This window comes from Marmota flaviventris, chromosome 19 (assembly GCF_047511675.1).
Source record: "Marmota flaviventris isolate mMarFla1 chromosome 19, mMarFla1.hap1, whole genome shotgun sequence".
NCBI classification, from domain to species: domain Eukaryota; kingdom Metazoa; phylum Chordata; class Mammalia; order Rodentia; family Sciuridae; genus Marmota; species Marmota flaviventris.
The window spans coordinates 33,953,239-33,977,456 of record NC_092516.1 but is presented as its reverse complement, the minus strand read 5'-3'; the positions used below and the strand labels follow the sequence as shown (position 1 = coordinate 33,977,456).

At 45.2% G+C, this 24,218-nt stretch overlaps 1 protein-coding gene across 1 annotated transcript in view; it reads left to right on the top strand.

The window, feature by feature from the left end:
* LOC114078715 (guanine nucleotide-binding protein subunit alpha-12) overlaps nucleotides 1-23,842 on the top strand; it is a 93,909-nt gene extending 70,067 nt beyond the window's left edge. The window contains exons 3-4 of the mRNA XM_027919760.2: nucleotides 19,637-19,687; nucleotides 20,858-23,842. Of these exons, the coding sequence (XP_027775561.2) occupies nucleotides 19,637-19,687; nucleotides 20,858-21,427 (621 nt within the window). The 3' untranslated portion in view covers nucleotides 21,428-23,842. The remainder of the gene's footprint in view (nucleotides 1-19,636; nucleotides 19,688-20,857) is intronic.
* Nucleotides 23,843-24,218: the final 376 nt, after the last annotated feature.

Sequence of the window (24,218 nt, the reverse complement as noted above, 5' to 3'; positions counted from 1 at the left end):
ATTGAGATACCACCAGACACCCAATAGGATGATCGCTGTCAATGGAAAACCAGAAAATATCAAGTGTTGGTGAAGATCTGGAAAAATTGCAGCCCTGTGCACCACTGGTGGGGAATAAAAAATGGTGCAACCACTGTAGAAAATAGTGAGGTTCCTCAAAAAATTAAAAATAAAAAATAGAACTCTCATATGGTCTAGCAATTTCAATTTTGGATATATATGCAAAAGAATTGAAAAGAGGATCTCAGAGAGATATTTGCATGTCATTTAAAAAAATTGTTGTACATTGACACAATACTTTTATTTATTTTTACATGATGCTGAGGATTGAACCTAGTTAGGCCTCACATGTAGTGGGCAAGCACTCTACCACTGAGCTACAACCCCAGCCCCTGCACGTCCATTTTTTGTACAGCATTATTTGCAATAGCCAAAAGGCGGAAGCAACTCAAGTGTTCATTGACAGGTGAATTTATAAACAAAATGTGGTCTATACATAAAATGGGATGGTGTTCAGTCCTAAAAAGGAAAGAAGTACTGATGCATGCTGCAACAGGAGTGGATATGTGGGACATGATACTGAGGGGAATACACTAGTCACAGAAAGACAAATACCATAGGGTTCCAGCTGCGTGAGGTATCTAACTGGTCAAAATCATGGAGATAGAAGCTCATGGTGATTCCAAGGCCTGGGGGAGAAGGAAAGGGGAGTTTCTGTTTAATGGACATAGAGGTTCAGATTTTCAAGATTAAAAAGCTCTGGAGATGTTTCAAAACAATGCAAATGTACTTGACACTACTGAAACATACACATAGAAGTGGATGAGATGGTGAAGTTTATGTCAACGTGTTTTTTACACACAAAAAAAAGTATGTATGTGGAGATGTGAAACAGGTCACAGGAAAGACATCACCGTGATGAAAACAGAATGCAGAGCTCCCTACTTGTTGCTGGCTTTCTTGACCTTTAACTGAATATTTGAGTCAGAAATGAAGTCTCAGGTTTACAGAGTACCCACTATTCTCTGCCCATTCATTTGACAAGTCTAATTGTATTGACTTTTGCCATCAACTTGACAAAACCAAGAAGTTATTTTCCCCTTAAATTTTAACACATTATAAAGATCCAGGCTTAGAGTTTGGGGAAGTAATTTGGGATCCTGGGATTCATGTTTCTGGGATTTTGCTTCTTTTCCTTAAGGAAGGGTTTTCATTTTCTTCATGACACAGAGCAACCAGAGGATTCTTTTTCTGCCTTACAAGATACAGTCCACCTACCTCCACACTGTGCATTCTGCCTGGACAGACGCATTTAAAATAATTAACACTTCCTTAAGTCTCTAAGGATTCCATTCTCTAAGAGGATTGAGCAAGTCCAGCTGTAATTAATCTCTGCATTCCCCACAGGACCCGCTGGCACATGCTGGGAGGAAGGAGAGGCAGCTTCCCAAGGCAGCCCCAGTGCTCAGCTGGGGCTGAAACCATTAGGGCTTGCTCAGAAACAAAGAAAAACTCAAGTGCACTCGGATGGTGCCCCAGTCCCAAGAGCAGCCCTGTCTTTGATTCAGTTGGCTGGCAGGCCTGGATCCCTAACCCACGATTAAGAAATGATTTGTTTATCTGTTAGGAAAAAAGCCAAACCTGCTACCCAGATACCAATAGAGAAAAGTCTGCATTATGAAGTCAAAGCTGAGCTCCACCTTGGTAATTGTGAAGACAAATTGTTATTGGGATGGTTTGGAGGGTGGAAGTAATTGAACAAATAGCATCATACAGAATCTCAACTGTAACCTGGTCAGAAAAATCCCAGGTTGCATTCAGTTACACTTCTCAGTCAGTAATAAGCCAGATGGAGGACACCAGTGCTGTGGGCCTGGGAGCCTTCTAGAAGATGCCTGCAGTTCTCCCTCAAGGGAGAGCTTCGTGCTCATCCTCCTGTGATGTCTTTATTGGAAAGCTGGGTGTTCTGCCGGGCAGACAGGATCCATTTCACCTTTCAGATCAGAGCGCATCATCCATGGAAGTCAGTAGGTAGGATCTGGCAGCAAAGCCCCTGCCTGGCCAGTCCAGGGAGCTTGTCACCCAAGCCTCCGATAGGGAAGGCAGAGACTGGAAGGGAGATCTGGTGTGGGAAAACCACTTTCAGGACTGGATATTCTGGGCTTCCTTATCTGGTACAAGGATTTCATGGAGCAGACTCTTAACTGACTCCTTTTTTGAAATATTGTTTGTGGTCATATTTATGCTCATGTTTATGAATGTATAATGTCTCTTGTTTAAAAAAAAAGATTGAAATAATTTCACACTAAAAGTTGTAAGAGTACTGAGAACTGCAGTCTGCTTCCCACCTACCTCATTTGTGCATGTGCGTATTTGGTGTGTCTGTCTGTCTGTCTCTCTCTCTCTCTCCCCCTCTCCCTCCCCTCCCTCCCTACCCCCTCCTTTCCTCCTTCTCACCCTCCCTCCCTCTCCCCCACCCCTCTCTTTAATAGGATTGTTTCTGACTGGTGTCTCTCTTAACTCTTGCCTTGTCCCAAGTCAAAGCTGAAAGCTAGGGACTTCCTGTTAGGCACTAAAGTGTTTCAGTAAATTATAAAGACAGTGATTTCCCTCTTTTTTCATAAGGCACATTATAAAAAGGGTTTGGGGTTTTTTTGTTTGTTTCTTTGTTTTTGTTTGTCTGTCTAGCTTTTAAGAAGGAGTAGAGTAGTTTTGGTCTTAGATGAAAAAGGATTTAGATGGTAAATAAATTTGAGAAAATGGGTCAAATGGAAGCAGAACAGACCTCTGGGCACCGGCCCACACTGCAGCTCTGGGCCTCTCCAGGAGAGATGTGCACTTCCTTCTCTCCAGGCCTCTCTTTGAGAATGTGCCTCTGCAGACCCAATTGGGGAATAATCCTGGACTCCAGCAGCACCAAGCCTACTCTGTGCCCACCTTTCTCTCCAGGGGCTCAGCACAGGAGGGGCCGCTCCATCCTCTGGGCGCTTCCTCCCCTTCTTCCTTGTACTGGGAGCATGCAAGGACCTTTGAAGGGGACATGCCAGAGCCTGTACTTCCACTTAGGGATCTTACTCAGTTTTCTTTTAATTGACATTTGGGGTCTGTTTAACTTCCTGCTGCTATTTGGTTAAATATCTGTGGTTTAATAAAGATGAAAACAGCCGGTAACAGACTTTACAGTGGGAGCTTTCCTGCCCGAACGCTTTGAGCCTCTGAAATGGATCTTAGACCTGAAGCAGTGTTGAGCCACTTGGGTGTTACTAAATGGGGGATGATTAATTCTCAGTGTGAGCAAAACAGGACCATTATTAAGTAAATAACTTGGTTTTACAGAAACGTTTTTCTTTTTATGCAGTTTTTTAAAGTACAAAATTCAATAACTTGAAGTACAGGTACCAAATTGTTCAGATATCACCATTAACCCATTTTTTATTTTTTAATTTTTTTTCCAGTTCTGGGGATTGAACCCAGGGCCTTGTACATGCTAGGCAAGCACTGAACCACTGAGCTATATACCCAGTCATAAACCTGTTTTTAAAACATTTCCATCATCCCACTGAGGTCTCCCAGGCCTATTGCACTTACCCCAGCTCCCAGCCCCAGAGAGCCACTCAACCACTCTGTAGATTTTTCTGGACATTTCCTATAAATGGAATTGTATGTTAGATAGCCTTTGTGACTGGCTTCTTTCCTTTGCAGAATGTCTTTCAGGTCACTTGGATTGTACTGATCATCAGGTATCAGGATTTCATTCATTTTTACTGCTGAAAGGTATTCCCTGGCTCCGATAAATCACAGTTTGTTTTATCTCTTCAATTGTGGGATGAGCAGTTGATCATTTCTACTTTTTGTCTATTACAAATGATACTGCTGTGGATATTATTCAGCACCCTTTTAAAATGAAAGATAAATATATTAATGGTGCTTATGAGAGAGCTGAAGTTTTACTCTTTGGAGGTGAGTGTTGCAATAAATAATGTTTTTTTCTTCCCATTCTTCCCTTCTTATCTAACATTGCACCAGAACCAGGGTCTCTTAATGATGGTTTAATGATCTTTGGAGAGGAGTGAGTTTGTCTTTCCAAGTAAAGGTTGGGACACTGTGAAGACAGTGAGCAGGGAGCAGAGTTGCCACCACAGTGCTGGTAATGCCCCCTCCCTGCAGCGATTGTACATTTCAGACTCCACTAAAATGGAGACCCAACTGCTCACCCACAGTTGCTGAATAGATAAAACAAAATGTGGTGTGCTGTTGTTGTTTTAATCTATTCTTGACTTATCAATGAATGTTCTCTTTTAGAAGAGAACGTCATATCTTCCCATACCAGCTAATAACAGCTTTAAGAAGCAAAGTTTTGTGAAATCCTACAATTTACTCCTATTTACTAAGATTTAGAGTTTTTTTAGAAATATCAAGCAAAATTCTCTGAGAAGGTGGAAAACATGTTGCTTTGAGAAGTGATTTATTGACACCTTTCAAATGTCCCCTCTGTCCAAGAAGCTCCTGCTGAAGCTGGTGGCTGACATTTTGCTGGGCACTGCTCTGGGCGGTGCCAAGGCATGGCTGGATGGGCTCCGCGGCTGTCCCATGAAGGCTGGCTCCAGGTGGCACTTCACTTACAGGAGCCTGAGTTCTTGCGTGTCTGGCACGGTTCTCATGGGAGGAAAGCTGGCTGGATATTTATTTCTCATCTCATTTTCTAATGCAGGGAAGGAAGGAAATGAAGCTTGGTTACTGATTGAGGTTTGAGCACGAAATCATTTGGCAAATTGGTTTCACGTAAGAAATTTCATTCAAACTTTGCTTTTCTGCCTGGACCTGTGTACTGTCTAGACATGCCAGATGACTTGGCCAGGTTGTTCTATACTGAAGTCATCTCCTTTGGTGACACACCAGGACCTCCATAAAGATCATTTTGTTCAGTCTAATTTGCCTTCTAAGGCAATTTTTTTTTTTAAAGACTGGAGATTACGGGCCTGGGGATGTGGCTCAAGCGGTAGCGCGCTCGTCTGGCATGCGTGCGGCCCGGGTTCGATCCTCAGCACCACATACCAACAAAGATGTTGTGTCTGCCGATAACTAAAAAAATAAATAAATATTAAAAAAAAGACTGGAGATTACCAGTGTGATTTATTTCAGGTTAATTCAGAGTAGTTAGTGAAAATGCCAAATTTTGAATATGATGGCACAATAAGCAACCCACACAGGTACCAGGGGTGCCTACATCCAGAATCTTCTTGGTGTCTGTCATTGGGAAAAATAAATATTTTCATTGCAGCTCTATCAAGGTATTTTAGACCTTGAAATAATTCTTTATCTTCTAGCTAGCTTTGATTCTGGGGCTCTTTCAAGTTGAAACAATTCTTGATACATGGGGTACATGCACATAGAGCTGTGTCCTGGAGTGGCTTGGTGGCAGGGTTGAGGGCACCCAGGCAGCTGTACAGAGGAGGCTTTGATCCCCCCCCCCATTAGTCAGGCAGAGGATGAGTTCTCACAGGGCGACCTGTGCTGAGCCTGAGCATCCCCTTTAGTGCTTGTGCCATTCCTCCTTCAGGTGTGGGGACACAAATTCTCCATGAACTTCCATTCCTGAGTGTGTGTACTGAGGCAGATCTCTGAAGAAATCCTGCTAACCTCTTGTCAGCAAAAAATCCAAGAGATGGCTTTGTGAGGAAGGGACTTCCCAGGCTGCTGCCAACTCTGGTCAGCAACGAAGAAGGAACTTTTGGCCCCTGTCTTCTCGCAGCCAGGCTCAGAGCGCGGGTGGAGAGCTGGCACACTGAGTCTGTGCTCCTGTGCCCTGTGGCCTGTTGGCCAGGGGGGACAGCTCAGGGTGTTTTATGAGGGGCGGAGGCCCCAGCTGGCGCCCACAGCGGAGTCGGGCATCCCTGCTTTGGCCTCACCTCCCTGTGGCCACAGCACAAGTGGCTCCATGGGCAGAGCTTGCCTGTTCTTGCTCCAGAGAGCCCGCCGCCCCGCACTGCAGATGACTCAGTGTTTGGCAGACGGAAGCCGCTTTGAACGCTTTTCTTTTCCTTTTGTTGGGCCTGTGGTGGGGGAGGACAAGGCCTGGTCAGTCTCCAGCCAAAGGGCACTGTGACCCTTTCCCTTTGGCGCACCTCCACTGCTGGGGGGTCCCTTCCACATGCCTGCTCCTCTCGACACCTTGCAGCTTGTGCTCCCTCTCACTGTGTGGCATTCAGGTCCCATTGGGAGGGGGAGGGCTGTCCTTGTTTGGATTTTGTAGTCTAATGTTTAGGAAATACAGTTGCACTTGGCCTCTGAGTCGAAAGCCTGGCGTGTGGTCTTTGGTAGCTGACAGCCTCTGCTCATCCCTGCAGCCCGGTGCCCCAGCCGCCGAGAGCTCAGACTCCAGAGGCACTTTGACCTTGGCCAAATTAACTTCTAAAGCTTTGGTTTCTTCAACTAGGAAAATAAGAATCCTTGTGCTCCATTGGATTTAAAGAGAGAAAATATGTCCCGTATGCAAACTCCCAGTGCCTGGCACCTCGCAGCCAATATTGGACTTTGCCATTGAGCTGAGCTGTCTGTTACCCTCTGCCATCTTTCATGAACCAAGGTCTGTTGTGAGCAGGGCTTGGCACAGAGCCCTCAGAACTCCCTAAAGAGAAGCCTGTTTGCCTCCCCACCCTTAGAGCCACAGCCATTTGGTGTCTCCAGTTGGTGTTTTGGTGTCTTGTTTTCACGTGTTTGTGGAGGGGCTGGAGAGAGGCAGGTGGAGAGGAGTGGGCATCCGTGCAGGTTGTTTTCTCAGGTCCTGGCATTTTGTTGACCTGACAGGTGGGAAAACGTGGACTTGGTGTGATCTGAAGAGCTACTTGGCCTTAATTACCTTCAAAGAAGGTGGAGAAGGTTTAGCGCCTTTTCCACCTTCTCTTTTCCAGGCAGGCCTGGTGCTCCCGGGGCTTCAGCCTCCACCTCCCGGCCGCGCTCTCTTCTGTGAGGGCAGTGCCGCAGGCTTCTCACTTTCCAGCAGCCCGTTCTGGCAACTATTCATTGCAGCATTTCATTTTGTTGTTTTTTAGCAAATCCAAGCATATGGTGAAAGCAGACCCAAGAGCTGCAAGTTGTAAATCAAGTGAAATTTAATTTGCATTTGGGGCTGGAGGCTGGTTTTGGAAGCAGGATCCTCTGTAAAATGGGAATTGTTTCTGTCCTTAGAAATCAAATAGAAAACGGTGCTTCCAGAGGACAGTGCCAGCTCCGGTAGGCATGAAGGACAATTTGCCTGTGTTCTCTTTCCAGTTGACCTGAGTAACATTAGGTTAATAAAAATTTAAAAAATAAAAGTTTCCTGGATCTTTCTCTTACTTTACTTTCCTCTTGTAATGTCCCAAATCCTGTCATCAAGTCTGCCATCCTGGAATTGGGAGCCAAAGCAGTGGCTTCAGTCAAATGGTGGGGCCGCCATTCCAGTGCCTGCCCCGGGTCACCCTGCACCCTCAGCCTGAAGAGGGTCTTGTGAACAGGGGTGTCATTCTGACCTGACAGAAGGGGAAACAGGCCTGGAGAGATGACCTGCCATCCACAGCATGGAAGAGCAGAGCTGGGTTGCCTGGGGTCTAAACAAGCTCTCCCAAAAAGTGTGAAGACTGGTTCCAGGCAGGATGGATGCAGGGTGAGGGAGGTCAGCTGGAAGCTCGCCCGCCCACCCGAGGAAGCTGGGCTGCTGGGAGGACCTGCAGCTGCAGCCCAGAGTGAACTAGGGGCTGGTGCCTCTGGGAGGCGGAACTCGGCCAGGTCCCTGGAGGAAAGATTAGGAATGGTAGTAGCTAAACTTAGCTCTGGGGATAAGCTGCCTGTAGAAGGAAGTGCAGACGGATTTCAGGGAGGGGGCTGGGAAGGCTTAAAAGGACAGCAGCAGGTTTGTCATGGCTCCCGGAGTGTGTGTGAGCCTGCACGGGCTGCTCCACAGGGCCATTGGACACCCCACAGATCCGACACTGTGCCGTCATTCCTGGTGTCTCTGGACTAAAGAATACACTGTGCCCAGCAGTGAGGAAACCCAGTGCTGACGCTGGCGGGGGGGGGGGGGGCTTAGCCCCAGGTGCTTCCCGTGCTCAGGACAGGTTGCTTCTGGTGGGGCTGTGCTGATGCGATGCTGGCCTGGCCTGGCCTCGGGGCTGGCACAAACAGACGGTGTGGGGATGCTGAGAGGCAGGCTGCTTAGAAGTGAGCCCAAGCAATTTGTTTTGGTAGAAAGTGACCTTTCTCCTACTTGGAAGTCTTGAACCGCTAGTGATTTTCTGGCTCTTTAGTCATCTCTCCGCGTTCTCCCCTTGCCCAAGGTGGAGACACGAGCAATAAGAAAGAGCAGTCCTCTGTTCAACTAGTGACTTGCCGCAGTCACTTGTGTGCCCAGTTTACGTGGTGCACACAGAGGTCTTTGATTTTGTCAACTTTTATCGCTTCTCGGCCTTTTGGCTAAGATCAAGTGTGATTTTGTCAACTTTTAATTCCTCGACCTTGAGATACCAGGTGGTTTTCTATTTTTAAAAAAATAAGTCATTTTGATGTGTTCCCAGTCATATGACAAAGCTACTAGTTGCTTCTGGCCTGGGCAGTGTGCTTAGTGGAGAGAGTGGCAGAAAGCCAGGAGCAAGGCTTTATAAAAGGAGCTCGCCGATCAAGGGGCTTTGAGAAGAGGCGGAAGGACTGTGTTTAATGAGATCTGCACACACTTCTGAAAAGCTGCTTGGAAGGAGTTGCCTGGCCTAAAGGACTTGTTTTTAATAGCCTTCACTCTGAATTTGTTTGGGGTTATTTTTTTCCTCCCCACCTCTTGCTTTTTTTTTAAATTACAATATATAAGTGTTCCTCATATCCTATATGACTACAAAAGAGGGTTTGAAACATGCACAGATTAAAATACAAACCAAGGTTGGACGCAGTGGCGCATACCTATAATCCTGAGGCTGGGGAGGCTGAGGCAGGAAGATCACAAGTTCAAAGCCAGCCTCAGCAACATCGGAGCATGAAGCAACTCAAACCCTGTCTCTAAATAAAAATACAAAAAAGAGGCTGGGAATTGTGCTCTATATGTGTAATATGAATTGTAATGCATTCCACTGTCATTTATTTTCATTTTTTTAATATATTTATTCAATCATCACACACTGCTCACTGATACTCCCTACTTTCTTTGTTTTTAATATTTATTTTTTAGTTGTAGGTGGACACAGTATCTTTATTTCATTTTTATGTGGTGCTGAGGATGGAACCCAATGCCTTACGCATGCTAGGCAAGCACTCTACCACTGAGCCACAACCCCAGCCCCATGTCATTATTTTTAAAAAATCAATTAAAAAAAAAAAAGGCTAGGGATGTGGCTCAGTGGGTGGGTGCCCTGAGTTCAATCCCCAGTACCCCCCCCCCAAAAAAAAAACACCAAACATGTCAGTGCCCACCACTCAGATTTAGAACTTCTACAGGAACTTGTACACCCCTGTACCCATTACCTCCACCCAGCAGAACCACTGTTCTGAGACTGGGGTAGTTATTTCTTTCCTTTTCCTGTATTTTTGCCATCTGTCTATACCTAAATTGTCATCTAAGGAGCCAGATGACCACTGTGTCTCCTCTCCTCTGCAAGATGGGCTGACACCTGCCTCAGGTGTTGTGAGGAACAGCAGAGTTAGTAACAGAAGACACTTGCAGTAGCATCTGCCACAGAGGAAGCACTGTATGTGTTTTCATTCTTATAATGAAACTAGTGTGTTTAGCTTTGTCTGTTTTTTAAATATAAATAAAGTTAATAAAGAATGTAAATAAAGAATCACTTGAAATTTTTATTCTGACTCATTTCTTTGTTCCGTGGCATTTTGAGACTCCACACACTGGGACAAGTGGTCATGATCTCCTCATTGGCTCTTTACAGTTCTGTTGTACAGGATTGCAGTTCATCTGTCACACTTGGAGGTAGACAGTGGTCACTTCTGCTTTGGACCATGGTGATCCTGCTGCAGGGCAGTCTGGTCCACGTGTGCCCATCTCCCTATAACAGTGGTCTCTGCGTGTGCTCTGGGGTCCCAGGACTCCTTCAAGGACTGCACAATGTCAAGGTGATTTTTGTTCACAGGCTCCTCCCACACTCTGGAGGATGAAACAGTACCAGGGCATGTATCACTGAGGTTCATCTGAGAATTTTTGCAGCACAGAATTTTTTCCTAACTGAAAAATCACAAGGATTTTCTCCTATTTACAATCAAGAGTTTTGGTTTGTACATTTAGATCTGGGGTCCATTTTGCATCTGTTTTGTGTCTGAAGTGGTTGGGGACTTTGTTTTGTGTGTGTGTGTGTGTGTGTGTGTTTGTTTGTCATTTTGTCCATAAAGATCTCCTGGGTTTCTCATGTAACTTCCCTTTCACGTTGAATTACTCTGACAACTTTTCAAAACTCATATTGGTCATAGATATTTGGGCTACTTTGTGGACGCGCATTTCTCTTCAGTTGATCTATGTAGCTTTTCTTCCACCGGTACCAAAATCTCTTAGCATTACTTTATATTAAGTCTTAAAATCAGGCATTATAAAAACTCTATTCTTTTATAGAATTGTTTGAGTTCTTCTGTGTTGTCCTAAAAAGATATGTTTTAACACAAGCTTATCCATGTATATTAAAAGACTTCCTGCTGGAATTTTTGCTTGGGTTTCTCCTAAGTCAGTAGATCAATTTTGGGGGTTGATGTCTTAACAATATTGACTCTTTCAGTTCATGAACATGACATCTTTCTCCAATTTTTAGGTATTAAGTTTTTTACACAAATGGTCAGATAGTTTCTGTGAAGAGGTTTGTCACATTTAAAAAAAAAACACATCCTGTTTTAGTTAATGCAGTAAGGCCTGGGCCTTATTGGAAATCTACAGTAAAGGAGAAATGAAACTGTTCCTGGTGCAGATGGCTTGGAAAATCCCAGGGAGTCCAGCAAGAAGGTAGTAGATTAGTGTCAGTTTAGGAAGGTTACAGAGGATATGCAACCAATACACAAAAGTAAAATTTATTTCTATTTACTGGTAATGAACACATGGAAAGAAATTTTAAATGTCACACCATTAACAGTCATGTAAAAATGAAATACTTTGGTGTAAATTTAACAAGATGTGTAGGACTTGCATGATTAAAAACAATAAAAGAAATCCAAGAAGATCCAAGCAAATGGGGAAACATGTTGCATTCACGGAATGGAAAAATCAACATTGTAAAGACATCATTTCTTTAGACATGATGGGCACATTTAACACAATTCCCACCAAAATCTCAGCAAAATTTTTTGTAGCTGTAGATGTGATGATTCAAAAATGTATCTGGGAAGGCACTGGAATAGGGAAGGGAGGGAGGGAACCAGCAGGAGGAGCCCGCCCCTTGACTTCGGGTCTTGTATGGCTATAGCACTGGAGATGTGGTGTTGGTGAAGGACAACTCCCAGGTGGGTGGAGCAGCTCATGCAGCTCCTCCACATGTCCAGCTGATCTCTGACAAGGACAAAGCAAACTTGAAGGAAGCAGGCCTCTGAACAAACCATGCTTAAGCAGTCTGATATCTTCAGGCCAAAAAGCTAAGCCCTGTCTTAAATCTTACCCTATACAAAAATTAGCTGAAACTGAATCATAGATCTAAATGTAAAATTCTAAAACTTTGAGAAGATAATGTAGTAGAAACTCCCTGGGACCTAGACCTTGGTGAATTCTCAGACACAACATCTAAAGTGTCACCCATTAAAGAAAGAAATCAAGATTGAAAAAGATGATCCAGAGACTGAGAGAAGATATTTGCAACCACATATCTGACAAAGGACTCGTGTCTAGAATCTTTTAAGAACTCCAAGAACTGTACTGAAGTAGTACACAGGAGCACTAAAGTCCAAGTACAAAATAAGGTATGAGGAGTTTTACCAAAGACAATGCACAGATGGCAAATAAATAAAGACACTCAGCATTACTGGCTTTTGCAAATTAAGGGAAATGTAAACTTAGGCCTTTTCAAAATATTACTACATACATTTTAGAACAGATAAAAATAAAAATTTGTGAAATATCAAGTGCTGGTGGGGATGCTGATCAGCTGAATGCCCCATGTATTACTGGTGAAGGTGTAAAATGCACAGCCATTCTGCGAAATAGTTGGGTGGTTTTGTTTAAAAACTAAACATACACTTATGACCCAGCAGTCACACTCTTAGACATTTATGCTAGAGAAATGAGAACTCGTATTCCACAAATCCCTGTCCTTGAATATCAAGAGCAGCTTTACTTATGATGTCTCTAGCCACATCCTAACGGTGGATCCCTACTCAGCAACAGAAGGGAACAAACTGTTGACAGCTTGGGTGGACCTCAAGGGCATTACGCTGAGTTGAGAAAAAGCCAGTTTGGGAAAGCTGTATATTTGCATTTAAAGTACAGTCTAGAAAAAGGCAAAACGGTAAGGCAGGGGACAGACCATACACAAGAGATGGAAATCAGGTTAGCAGTGGCAGGGAGGGTGGAGGCAGGGGCCCGTGTGCCTGTAAATTCTAGCTCGAGGGAGCCCCTTGTGGTAGGGGATAGCTCACCTTGATTGTAGTGGTGTCTCAGGAGCTCACACAGGTGATAAAGTGCATAAAATGCACAGGTCATCCAGTAAGTTTCCTCCTTTTGATATTGTACTAAGTGTTTCTAAGATGTAACCATTTTAAAATACAAAACATACAGCAAATAAGAAAATTTATTCTCATTTGAATACTTTGTTTCTTAGTGCTATTGTAAATAGAATTGCGGGGGGGCGGGGGGGATGTTTTTGGTACTGGGGGTTGAACCCAGGGGTGCTTTACCACTAAGCTACATATCTCCCCAACCCTTTTTATTTTTTATTTTGAGAGAGTTTCCCAGTCTGGCCTCAAACTTATGATTCTCCTGCCTCAACCTCCCAAGTCACTGGTAATGCTAGCATGTGTCCCCACACCTGACTGAAATAGCTTTTTTTAAACTTTGTATTCCAGTTGTTTACTGCTAGTATATGAAAATGCACTTGATTTTTGTATACTGGCCATTTATCTTGTAAACACGCTAAACTCATTTATGGTTCTATTGTTAGCTATTTTATAGGTTCCTTCCTTGGGATTTCGTACTCACAGTTCCGTGATGTGCAAACTCAGTTTTGTTTCTTGCTCCTTGTCCCCACGTCTTTTCCTTGTTTTGTGTGTCGCCTGCCTACTGTCTCCATTGTATGTGCCGGTAAACCTGCCCATACAGTAATGACTGGAAGCTATAAAAGTGAGCACCCTTGCCTTCTACCAAATGTTATGGTAAAAGAATTCAGAAGTTCACCATTAATTAAGATGTTATATGTAGGTGTTTCATAGACGCCCTTCGTCAGACTAAGAAGCTTCCTATGTGTGGCTTGGTGTGAATTTTTAACCATGTATGTAGGTCAAAGGTTTTTGGTTTGGTTTGGTTTGATACTGGGGATTTAACCCAGGGGCACTTTAACTGAGGTACCTGCCCAGCCCTTTTTATTTTTTTATTTTGAGACAGGATCTTGCTAAATTGTTTAGGCCCTCACTAAATTTCCGAGGCTGGCCTCAAATTTGTAATCCTCCTGCCTCAGTTTCCCAAATCACTAGGATTACAGGCATGTGCAACTGTGCCCAGCTTACATCAAAGTTTTCAAGTACTTTCTACTGCATCTATTAAAATGTTTATATGTTCTTTCTTATTTTGTTAAAATGGTGTTTGTTTTCTATTTTGTTGATGTATTATACTTCCTGTGTATTGTTGGGATTGATTAGCTAAGGTGTTTTAGGGATATTGATTGTGTCTATGTTCAAGAGGGATATTGGAATATACTTTCTTTTTCAGTAACATTCTTGTCAGTTTTGGTGTCAGGATTGTGCTGGCCTCGTAAAAGAAGCTGGGATTATCCCTTCTGCTTTGATTTTTCTGAAAAACTTTGCAGAAGATTAGTGTTTTTTCTTCTCTCAGTGTTTGATGGAAACCATCCAGGCCTGGAGTTTACCTTTGGGGAAGGTTTCTTTTATAACAAATTCATTTTTTAGAATAAATATAGTTCTATTCAGATTTTCTGTTTCCTGGCATGCCACTTTAGGTAAACTGAGGGTTTTGTTGGGTGGGGGGGCTACCAGGGAGCCACTGGGATTATAGGCATGTACCATCGCTCATGGCAAGCTGAGTTTTAAACAATTGTTTGTCCAAATCCTCGTGGATATCGGGTCTGTCAGCCTAAAGCAGCTCATGACTTGCTCTTTTTATTTTTTTTATTTGTTCTACTCAGTTATACATGACAGCAGAATGTATTCTATTCATCGTACACAAATGGAGTGCAATATTTCCATTCTTTGGTTGTACATGATGTAGAGATGCACCATTTATGCAATCATACATGTACCTAGGGTAATGATATCCATCTCATTCCATCATCTTTCCTACCCCCATAACCTCTTCACACCCTTCCCTTTGCCCAATCCAAATTTTCTCCATTCTTCCCATGCCCTCCTCCCCCACATCATAGATCAGCATCCACTAATCAGAGAAAACATTTGGCTTTTAGTTTTTGGGGACTGGCTTCTTCGCTTAGCATAATATTCTCCAACTCCATCCATTTACCTGCAAATGCCATAATTATATTCTCTTTTAATGCTGAGTAATATTCCATTGTGTATATATATATACCACAGTTTCTTTATCCATTTGTCTATTGATGGGCATCTGGGTTGGTTCCACAGTTTAGCTATTGTGAATTCAGCTGCTATAAACATTGGCCTGGCTGTGTCACTAAGTGTGCTGATTTTAAGTCCTTTGAGTATGGACTGGGGAATGGGATAACTGGGTCAAATGGTGATTTCATTCCCAGTTTTCTGAGGAATCTCCACACTGCTTTCCAATATGCAGTCCCACCAGCAATCTTTGAGTGTACCTTTTCCCCCACATCCTCTCCAACACTTAATATTGCGTGTATTCTTGATAACTGCCATTCTGATTGGAGTGAGATGGAATCTTAGAGTAGTTTTGATTTGCATTTCTATAATTACTAAAGATGTTGAACACTTTTTCATATATTTGTTAATCACTTGTATATCTTCGTCTGCAAAGTGTCTGTTCAGTTCCTTAACCCATTTATTGGTTGGGTTGTTTGGTTTTTTTGGTATTAAGTTTTTTGAGTTCTTTATATAACCTGAAGATTAGTGTTCTCTCTGATGTGCATGTGGTAAAATTTTGCTCCCATCATGTAGGCTCTCTTCACCTCAGTGATTGTTTCTTTGCCTGAGAAGTAGCTTTTTAGTTTGAATCCATCCCATTTATTGATTCTTGATTTTAATTCTTGTACTTTAGGAGTCTTGTTAAGGAAGTCGGGGCCTAATCTGACATGATGAAGATTTGGGCCTATATTTTCTTCTATTAGGCATAAGGTCTCTGGTCTAATTTCTGGGTCCTTGGTCTTTTTTGAGTTGAGTTTTGTGCATGGTGAGAGATAGAGGTTTAATTTCATTTTGCTACATATGGATTTCCAGTTTTCTCAGCACCATTTGTTGAAATGGCTACCAATATAGATTTTTGGCACCCTTGTCTAGTATGAGATAACTGTATTTATGTGGGTTGGTCTCTGTGTCTTCTATTCTGTACCATTGGTCTACATGTCTATTTTGGTGCCAATAACATGCTGTTTTTGTTACTATTATTCTGTAACATAGTTTAAGATCTGGTATTGTGATGCCTCCTGCTTCACTTTTCTTGCTTAGGATTGCTTTGGCTATTCTGGGTCTGTTTTTCCGAATGATTTTCATGATTGCTTTTTCTAGTTCTATGAAGCATATCATTGGAATTTTAATAGGAAACTGACTGGCAGACCCTGGTTCCCAGGTGTGGAGAGGTACAGCTCTGCGAGGCCCTGTGGGCCCTTCTCCTGGGGATCCCATAGTTGCCGTGGACAGCTGCTTGTGGATGGAGGGTCGAGGACTTAAGTCGGACCTGGGGTGTTCACAGCACAGACACGAGGCCCCTCAAGCTCAAAAGAGGCAGCTTCCTCCACACTTGCCCCTGTGCTGGCCCAAAGCGTGAGGAGAACTTCCAACCTGAGGGTTCTTAGCTAATTCATTTCAGTTTGGCTTCAGTTTTGAAGAGTTGATTTTGTCCTTTAGGTTTTGGGGGGATTTTTTGTTTTTTTCTTCCAGTAGAAGATCCTGGCTCACCTTGGCAGGCTGCCCCACTTGAGAATTTAGAGTTGTGCTTACTAAGTCACTAACAGTAAGAGGACTCACACGTGTAGATAGGATTCAGACTTCAAAACCTATGGCCCCAGGCTAGAAGCTGGTGTGTGCTTTCTGTAGCCACTTTACCACCACCTTGTAGACCATCCACACTTTGGGGGAACCAAAGTCAGCTCTAGTGTGTTGACTTTGAGGGCCCTCTTGGTTCTTTTCTCTTGGTCCTGCAGCCCCAGGGAGTTGTGTGAGGCCAGCAGATGGCATGGACGGCAGCTTCTCTGGTGCAGCAACATCGAAGCAGGGGCCACAGACTGCAGTAGGGCAGGCCTGGGCATGTGCCCACTGCAGGGTAGGTGGCAGGTTATTCCCGAGGTGATCTTATGAAGGATGCAGCCAGCTTCATTCCATTCGCCTATCTGTGCCTATCATAGGTGCATAACCCCAAATATACCTGCTGTGCTTCCTGAAACAGCCACCCGCTTCTCCACCCAGTGGTCTCAGCGCTAGGAGGGGAAGGCCTCACTGAGAGGGCTGACTCAGGAAGGCAGGACCCCAGCAAGCATGGGCCCCAGGGCCTAGGATCCCAACCTGATGAACTGTTTCCTCTTGTTTTAATCCATGAATCCTCGTTCTTACTCACCTTAAGTGACTTAGATTTTCAAATGAATGAAAAAAACAGTCTGGGCCTTCCTCCTGTTTGCGAGGCCATGAATTCAGCTGCTGTCCTGAGAGGAGCAGTCCTGTTCAGCATGCCCGTGTGCACTTTCTGTCTGCCAATTTCATTTTAACATCTCCATGGCTGTCACACGCTAGTTCTCCAAAGAAACACTCTGTGTGTTGAGACCATCTTGGGATTTTAAACCGGCGTGTTAATGAGCTGATGCTGTGGGAACTAAGAAGTCTGTTGCAAATGACTGCCCTGGAAGCAATTAGATCTGCCCCAGCACAGCATCACAGAGTGTGGATGCCAGTCACCAAAGTTCTGGTTTCAGCAAGGTTGATTGGTGCTCCCTTCCTTGCCTCCTCTCCTCCAGCCCCTTGCTGAAGAGCAGGGTGGTCGACAGCGCAGTTCTAACAACCTTCTCATCCTGACGAGGCAACCTGGCCTGAAACTGGATTTGACCCCTCCCTCCTGTGCTGTTCTTCCTAGGAGGATAGAGGTCTCCACGTGTGCAGAATGGCCAAGGATCACAAATAAGTACAAAGAGACGCAGCCATGAGATGGGGAGAAGCCATCCTGGTAGAGAAAGATCTTTTTTATCTTGGCATCTGATACATTTTACAGGAGTTAGATGAACTTGATTTCAAATTCAAAAGGAATATTTAAATTAAATTTAAACTGGGGGAGAATGTCCTTACGTCTAAATCTTTATATTTTACCTCATCTCTGGTTGTGTGTCTGGGCACTTCCATTTGGGTAAAACACTTGCACCCGGGTCTTCCTATCTCTTGGTGGCCAGAATGGTAGGGGCTGTGGTTTGCGTTGCTATGATTTATTTATTTATTTAGGTACTAGAGATTGAACCCAGGGGATCTTTACCACTAAGCTACATCCCAGTCCTTTTTATTTTTATTTTGAGACAGGGTCTCCTAAGTTGCTCAGGGTATCACTAAACTGCTAAGATTGGCCTCAAACTCCTAATCAGTCCTCTTCCCTCAGCCTCCTGAGTCACTGGGATCTCAGGCGTACACCACCATGCCTAGCTGCTGTGACTTTTTATGCCTAACCTGCCACCCCCCTGCAAAGAGAGCTCATCTGCCCTCCTCTGCCCAGTGCTTCCTTCTTCCCCAGTGGAACCAGGCAGGAGCAGCCCTGGCTCTGAGGTGCTGTCCCTGTTGAACCTGCCTGGAGAGCATGGTGGGCACCATTGTGGCCAGCAGTGGCAGAGGGCCTGTGAGGTACAGGGTCTCCACACCTCCAAGATTCTGGTGAGAGGTAGGAGGGAGAAGAGAAGGGCATTTCAGGGAAGCGGGATGTCCTAATCAGGTGCACTGCGGTCCCTGCAGAGCTTTCTCACTGCCCAGCTGTTTCCTGTCCGAGCATGGGGGAGGCAGATTGCAAACAAAGCCAAGGACCAGAACAGCCAGCAGAAGGGCTGTGCTGCCTCACTCTGTTGGACGATGGCTTCCTCTCATGCAAGGGTCTGGTGTGGGAGGGGAAGTGGGGGCGGGAGCCACCCTGCGTAGAGCCCTGGGCACCCCAGGAGGCACGGGGGTGGCTCTTCCTACTTTGGAGCAGCCTGTGTTCCCGAACCAGCAAGGAGGAAAATCGCCTTTACTGCTTATCATCAGTGCTGTAATGCCGGAAAGGGGCCTTCCCACCCCTTTAAACAAAACATTCTCTTGAGTCATCCTCACATTCTGGAGCAGAAGGCTGACTCTTCAGTAAAGGAAGTCACTCTTCTGCCTTTGGGCCATCCGAGACAGAGGAGCATAAGAAACTAACTTGAGAGCTGGTGGCTCCCATCGGTCCTCCCCCTTTTTCTTATGAAGTCACAAGCTGTAATCTGGTGCCTTTCCAGTGATCTTTCCTCCTTGGGAATCTAGAGTGTCAACTGGCCGAGTGTGTGGGTGACCTTGCCTCTTGTACACTTTGTGGGAAGGTGCACAGTGACCTGAACAGAGCAGCTCTTGCACAAACCCCGCAAGGGGCAGTGTGTGAAGCCCAGGCCTGCCTCACTGCCACCCAGCTTTCAGAGTGAGGTTCTGGTGAGATCTTCGTACCTGGGAGCACTCATTTCTGCCTTCTAAGAGAGGCCTTTGCTTGCCTGTTCACTTACTCCTTCCTCCAATAGCTCCACTGGAGCCAAAGCCAGCACTGGAATGTCCCTGAGCCCCCTTGTGCCTTGTGAGTGCCACTGCCCTAGACACTAAGCACATTCTGAAACAGAAAGTGGCGTGTCCTCAAGTGTGCCTCCAGCCATGGGACCTGGCCCAGTCCATAGGATGTATCAATCCACCTCGGAAACCCAACCTAAAGGTGCTCCTTGTTCTGCACCAAGTCATAAAAGTGTGTGAAATCATATGGAACGCTTCTGGAAACTGGAAAGACTGCCCCTTCTGTTCAGGGTTTACTGTCTTTAGAAACAATGTCTGGGTCCCTTGGGCCAAGTTTGTCAGAGACAGAACTGCAGACAGAACTAAGCTCCTGTCCCCCGCTGGCAGTGTGGCCTGGAGCAGGAGCATTCAAAACAGAGTTCGTATCTTGGGGCTAGAGCTGCAGAAACCGCATTGTTGTAGAAATTCTGTGGTTTTAATTTTAAAAATCACATGAATACTCTTTGTCTTTTTTACTTTGCTTTCCTGTCTGCACAGTGAAGTGTCCCTGCTGTTGCCTGTTTAGTCCTTTAATTTGCCAGTTGGGGTTCCTCCATTAAGACTGAGCTGCGAATGTTTTTCTCTGTGACAGGGTGAATCAGTGAAGTACTTCCTGGATAACCTGGACCGGATTGGCCAGCTGGTGAGTGACCACCCCGCAGGACTCTGCAGCCCAAAGCAAGCAACAAGGGCCCTGGCTATGCTGATGGGCCCGCTCGTCCTGCCTGGGTCCTGTGACAGCACGTAATGTCATGCTCTAGCATAGATCTGTCCTATATAGAAAGACTCTAAAAATCATCACGATACCATTGTACTCCCGAAAAATTAGCAAGGATCCCTGTCGGCCAGTCTCCAGTCAGCCCTGAGATTTTCTCAGTCATCTCCTTAAGGTTTTCTTGGTGTTTTTTTTTTTTAATAGTTTGAATCAACATCCTAATATTATCCACCATCCCAATCAGTTGATGTGATTAAATTTCTTTTAATCTATAGGTTTCTTCTCCCATCTTTTTTTTTTTTTTTTTTCTTTTTGATTTACTGGCTGAACTAACTGATCATCCATCCTGTAGGGTCTTAGTCTGGACTTCTCTGTCCCATCCCCCGTGTGGTTAATGATGCCTCCATCCCCTGTGAACTGTAGTTAGCCTCCAGGTCCAGGCCTGTTCACTTTCTGCCCAGTCCTGGGCTAGCTGTGTGGGTGGCAGTGTGCCCAAGTCACTGAAGGGCTTGTCACAGTGCAGGACCACAGTGGTTTAAGTAGCCACATTGTCTGTGGTGCCGAAGACTTCCAAGGGCTGGGTGTGGTTCAGTGGGACAGCACAGGCTTAGCATGTGCACAGCCTGGATTCCATCCCATCACCCAAAACAAAGGTTTTCAAGAAGAACACATCACATATACATCTGATTTCATTTCATAAATGCTATTGTAAAACCTAAATTAAATTAATTCATAGTAAGGTTTTAGAACTTTTATACTCTGGAATTTAAAAATATAAAAGATATCTATGATACAGGGGGGAAAAAAAAAAAGATAGTTTCCTCTGGAGAAGAAACTGGATGAGATTTTTCCCCCGGGGCCTGGCAGTAGGAGTTCTGATCATTCCTCCTCAGATTGATGAGACCCCATTCATTCTGAAATGAGGCATTTGATTCTTTCACCTTGTTGCACAGTAAGTTCATAACTCTGTAAATGAAACTTGCTTCTGATATTTGGCTAAACTTCTTACAAAGTCCACGTAACTTTCTCTCCTTTTCCTTTTGCTGTGTTTTTGTTGTTATTTTCTCCTAAATGTCTCCCTCATCCTGTATTTTGCAGAACTACTTCCCTAGTAAGCAAGACATCTTGCTGGCCAGGAAGGCCACCAAGGGGATTGTGGAACATGACTTCGTTATTAAAAAAATCCCTTTTAAGATGGTGGATGTGGGTGGCCAGCGGTCCCAGCGCCAAAAGTGGTTCCAGTGCTTTGATGGGATCACATCAATCCTGTTCATGGTGTCCTCTAGCGAATACGACCAGGTCCTCATGGAGGACAGGCGCACCAACCGGCTGGTGGAGTCCATGAACATCTTTGAGACCATCGTCAACAACAAGCTCTTCTTCAATGTCTCCATAATTCTTTTCCTCAATAAGATGGACCTCCTGGTGGAGAAGGTGAAGACAGTCAGCATCAAGAAGCACTTCCCAGATTTCAAGGGTGACCCTCACCGACTGGAGGATGTCCAGCGCTACCTGGTCCAGTGTTTTGACAGAAAGAGACGGAACCGCAGCAAGCCTCTGTTCCACCACTTCACCACTGCCATAGACACCGAGAACATCCGCTTCGTGTTCCATGCTGTGAAAGACACGATCCTGCAGGAGAACCTGAAGGACATCATGCTGCAGTGAGAGGAAGCCCCCTCGTGCCTTTCTGAGGCAGCCTGCGTGGCTGTTGGCACTTGTGGCCTGTGTGGTCCTGCAGGGCTTCTCAGATCCATGCCGTCGAATACCTGGCTCAAGAACGCTGGGCTCCAGCCCAGCCACGAGCTCTAGGCAAGAGGACGTGGGAACTCCATGTTAGCTACTGATTTGGGGACTAGTGAAACTACTGAAAATCCCAGTGCTCACATTGGTGTTAATCTGCAATACCTAATAACACAACCTTCTTTTTACAGGAACTGCATTCCTTTCCTGACACAATTTAATCGAGGATGGTGTGTGCGCACACATTCTCTCTTTAATGACTAAAACACAAAAACCAGCTGGCCTTGCACATGGCTTTTCTCTCTAACCTCTGAGTCTTCACTGAGACTAACCCAAAAGCTTCGCCTAGTGGTAGCTTGTAGAGATGCATTGCCAGTGCTGCTGGGCACAGTGCCTGCTGGCCCTCCATCTCTGGCGCAGGGCCTGAGTGCCACCTCCCAAGTGAACTCACTGCCTTTAGAACTTGTGCCAATGTCCTAAGCGCCCCCAGTCCAGGTATATTAGGTTGAGCCGAGGATCTGTGTCAGGGTCCCCACTCCCTTCCATGGAGGACGAGGTTGAGAGCCATGGACCTGCCTTAATGCCCCAGCAGCAGTGTGGAGTGGGGGCAGCCCTGGGCCATGGCTGTCACTCCCTTCACATGCTCACAGTGGTGCTTTTTTCTCCTTACCCTTCTTCCCCACTTAATGGCACAAAGACACATAAACCAAGTGGCCTTGCAGATGGCTTTTCCATCTTACTTGCAAGTCGTCTTCTGACCCAACATTTGCTAGCATGTGAGTTTCCTTCTTTGGGAAATAGTGGGGATCTTCTTCTCCTTCTGGAAGCTGGCAAAGGTACGAGCTGCAGCCGCAGCCTTTGATCCTGCTGCAGCTGCTCGGGGAGTTCTGTCAGCTGGCCCCCCTAAACCCCCAGACCCTGCAGATGGCCTGTCCGCCAGCATCTTTGGGCAGTGGCTTCTTTCTGCCTCATTCCTGCCGGGCCTCTAGCTCCTATGACTGTGCACACAGAGCAGCAAGTGCTCAGAGTGCACACTCGCCCAGGAGGACAGAAGACTGCCATGTTGACGGGCTGGTACATCTAAGGGGCCTCCCGGTGACTCACTGTGTTCAGAATGCCCTGTACTCCAAACTGCCCCTCTGAGCATCAGTCGGGGTGGGGTGGACAGCTTTTCTTGGCACTTAAAGCAAAGGTGAAAGTGGCACCAGCGTTGCTGGGGTTTACTAACATAGCTGAGAGCCCTGTCCTGACACCACGCTGCTCCTGACCGTGTGTCCCTTTTGCCTCTCACGCTTGGCTCATTTCAGCAACCAGATAATATGAGTCTTGTGGCAGATGCTAAACCAGAAAGGGAGGGAAGGCCTGCTTGAAACGTCCTATTATCACCACACTTCAATTATGATACCACATGAGACTCTCCCTTGTGGTGCTCAACGGTCTGTGTCAGAGTCTGCTGGGTTTGGGCTCTTTTCTTTAGCTGAAAAGAAATAGTTGCTTTTTTTGTGCTGCTTTCTATAACTCTTCAAGCTGAAAGGATGTGACCTCAGGGTCACATAGTGCAGATGGCCTTATTTAAAGGAGATGAGTAGCCTTGGTAGGGCTCATCAGGATGGACTCAGGTCACATCTTCAGTTGGGCACAGTGAAGAAGGGCCTGGTCCATGGCACAGAGAGCTTTCCTTACCTTCTCAGTTCTCTGTGTGCCCCACGTCTATTAGGATTAAGAGCCAGGAGGGGAGCAAGCCATTCTCCACGATGTTGGGGTGCTCTCCCTGGCTCTGAAGGCTTCTGCCGCCGTGGCTAGGGTAACCAGTGGCATCGCCATAGCCAGCCTGGGCAGCAAGAGCTGTTCCCTTCCAGCAGTCAGTATGTGTGCCTGTCACTTTCAAACCTGGAAACATGTGAGTGATAGCACGGGCAACTTTGCTTCACTGAACAGAAAGCCATGGGTAGCCAGAGGCCAGGGTCCTCATGCAGCTCAGCCTCTGTCCAGGCACCTTGGCTACGGCCCCCGCCAGCTGAGCCTGGACGGCCTTCTCTTTCTAATTGGGGTGGATTAGGACACCTTTAAGGACATCCCTACTATGAACTCTGTGAAGTGTTGTCATTGGAGAAGGAGATAACTGTTTGCAAGGCCAAACTGAAATCATTTACAATTTTTCTACACATAGATTGTAGTTCTTTTTGTCTCCAAAACCTTAAGCTTTTGTATTTTTTTATTTTAATTTCACTGTTACCCTTGACTGTTGTCTTTTTTAATTGCAATGTCGAAGAAGCAGGAGGTATTCGTGCCTCATCTATTATTGCAAAAAATGTAACAATAAACTTCCTCAAAATAAGACATCTTCCTCATAATTCTGCTGTTTACACAAAAGAGCACATGTCGGTTTTTAACTGAAATATATACTTTAACTCTTTCATTTATAGAGAAATTGTTTCAAAGATTTTGAGCCATAGCTCTGTAATTTATAGAGATGTCTAGAATTTTTATTCTTGTGATTTTCCTACTTCTTTGACAAAAGAAAAATTTGTCAGAGTATTTTAATTCCAACATCAAAACATAATGTTGAAACAATCTGATTAGCTGTGACTAACTTGAAAGTCCCTGAACACCTTACTAGTTATGCTCTAGGTTAGAGGCACTGGTTGGGGCCAGTGGATGAGGACCAGCCTGTCACGCACCAGTGGATGAGGACCAGTCTGTCACATACCCGTGG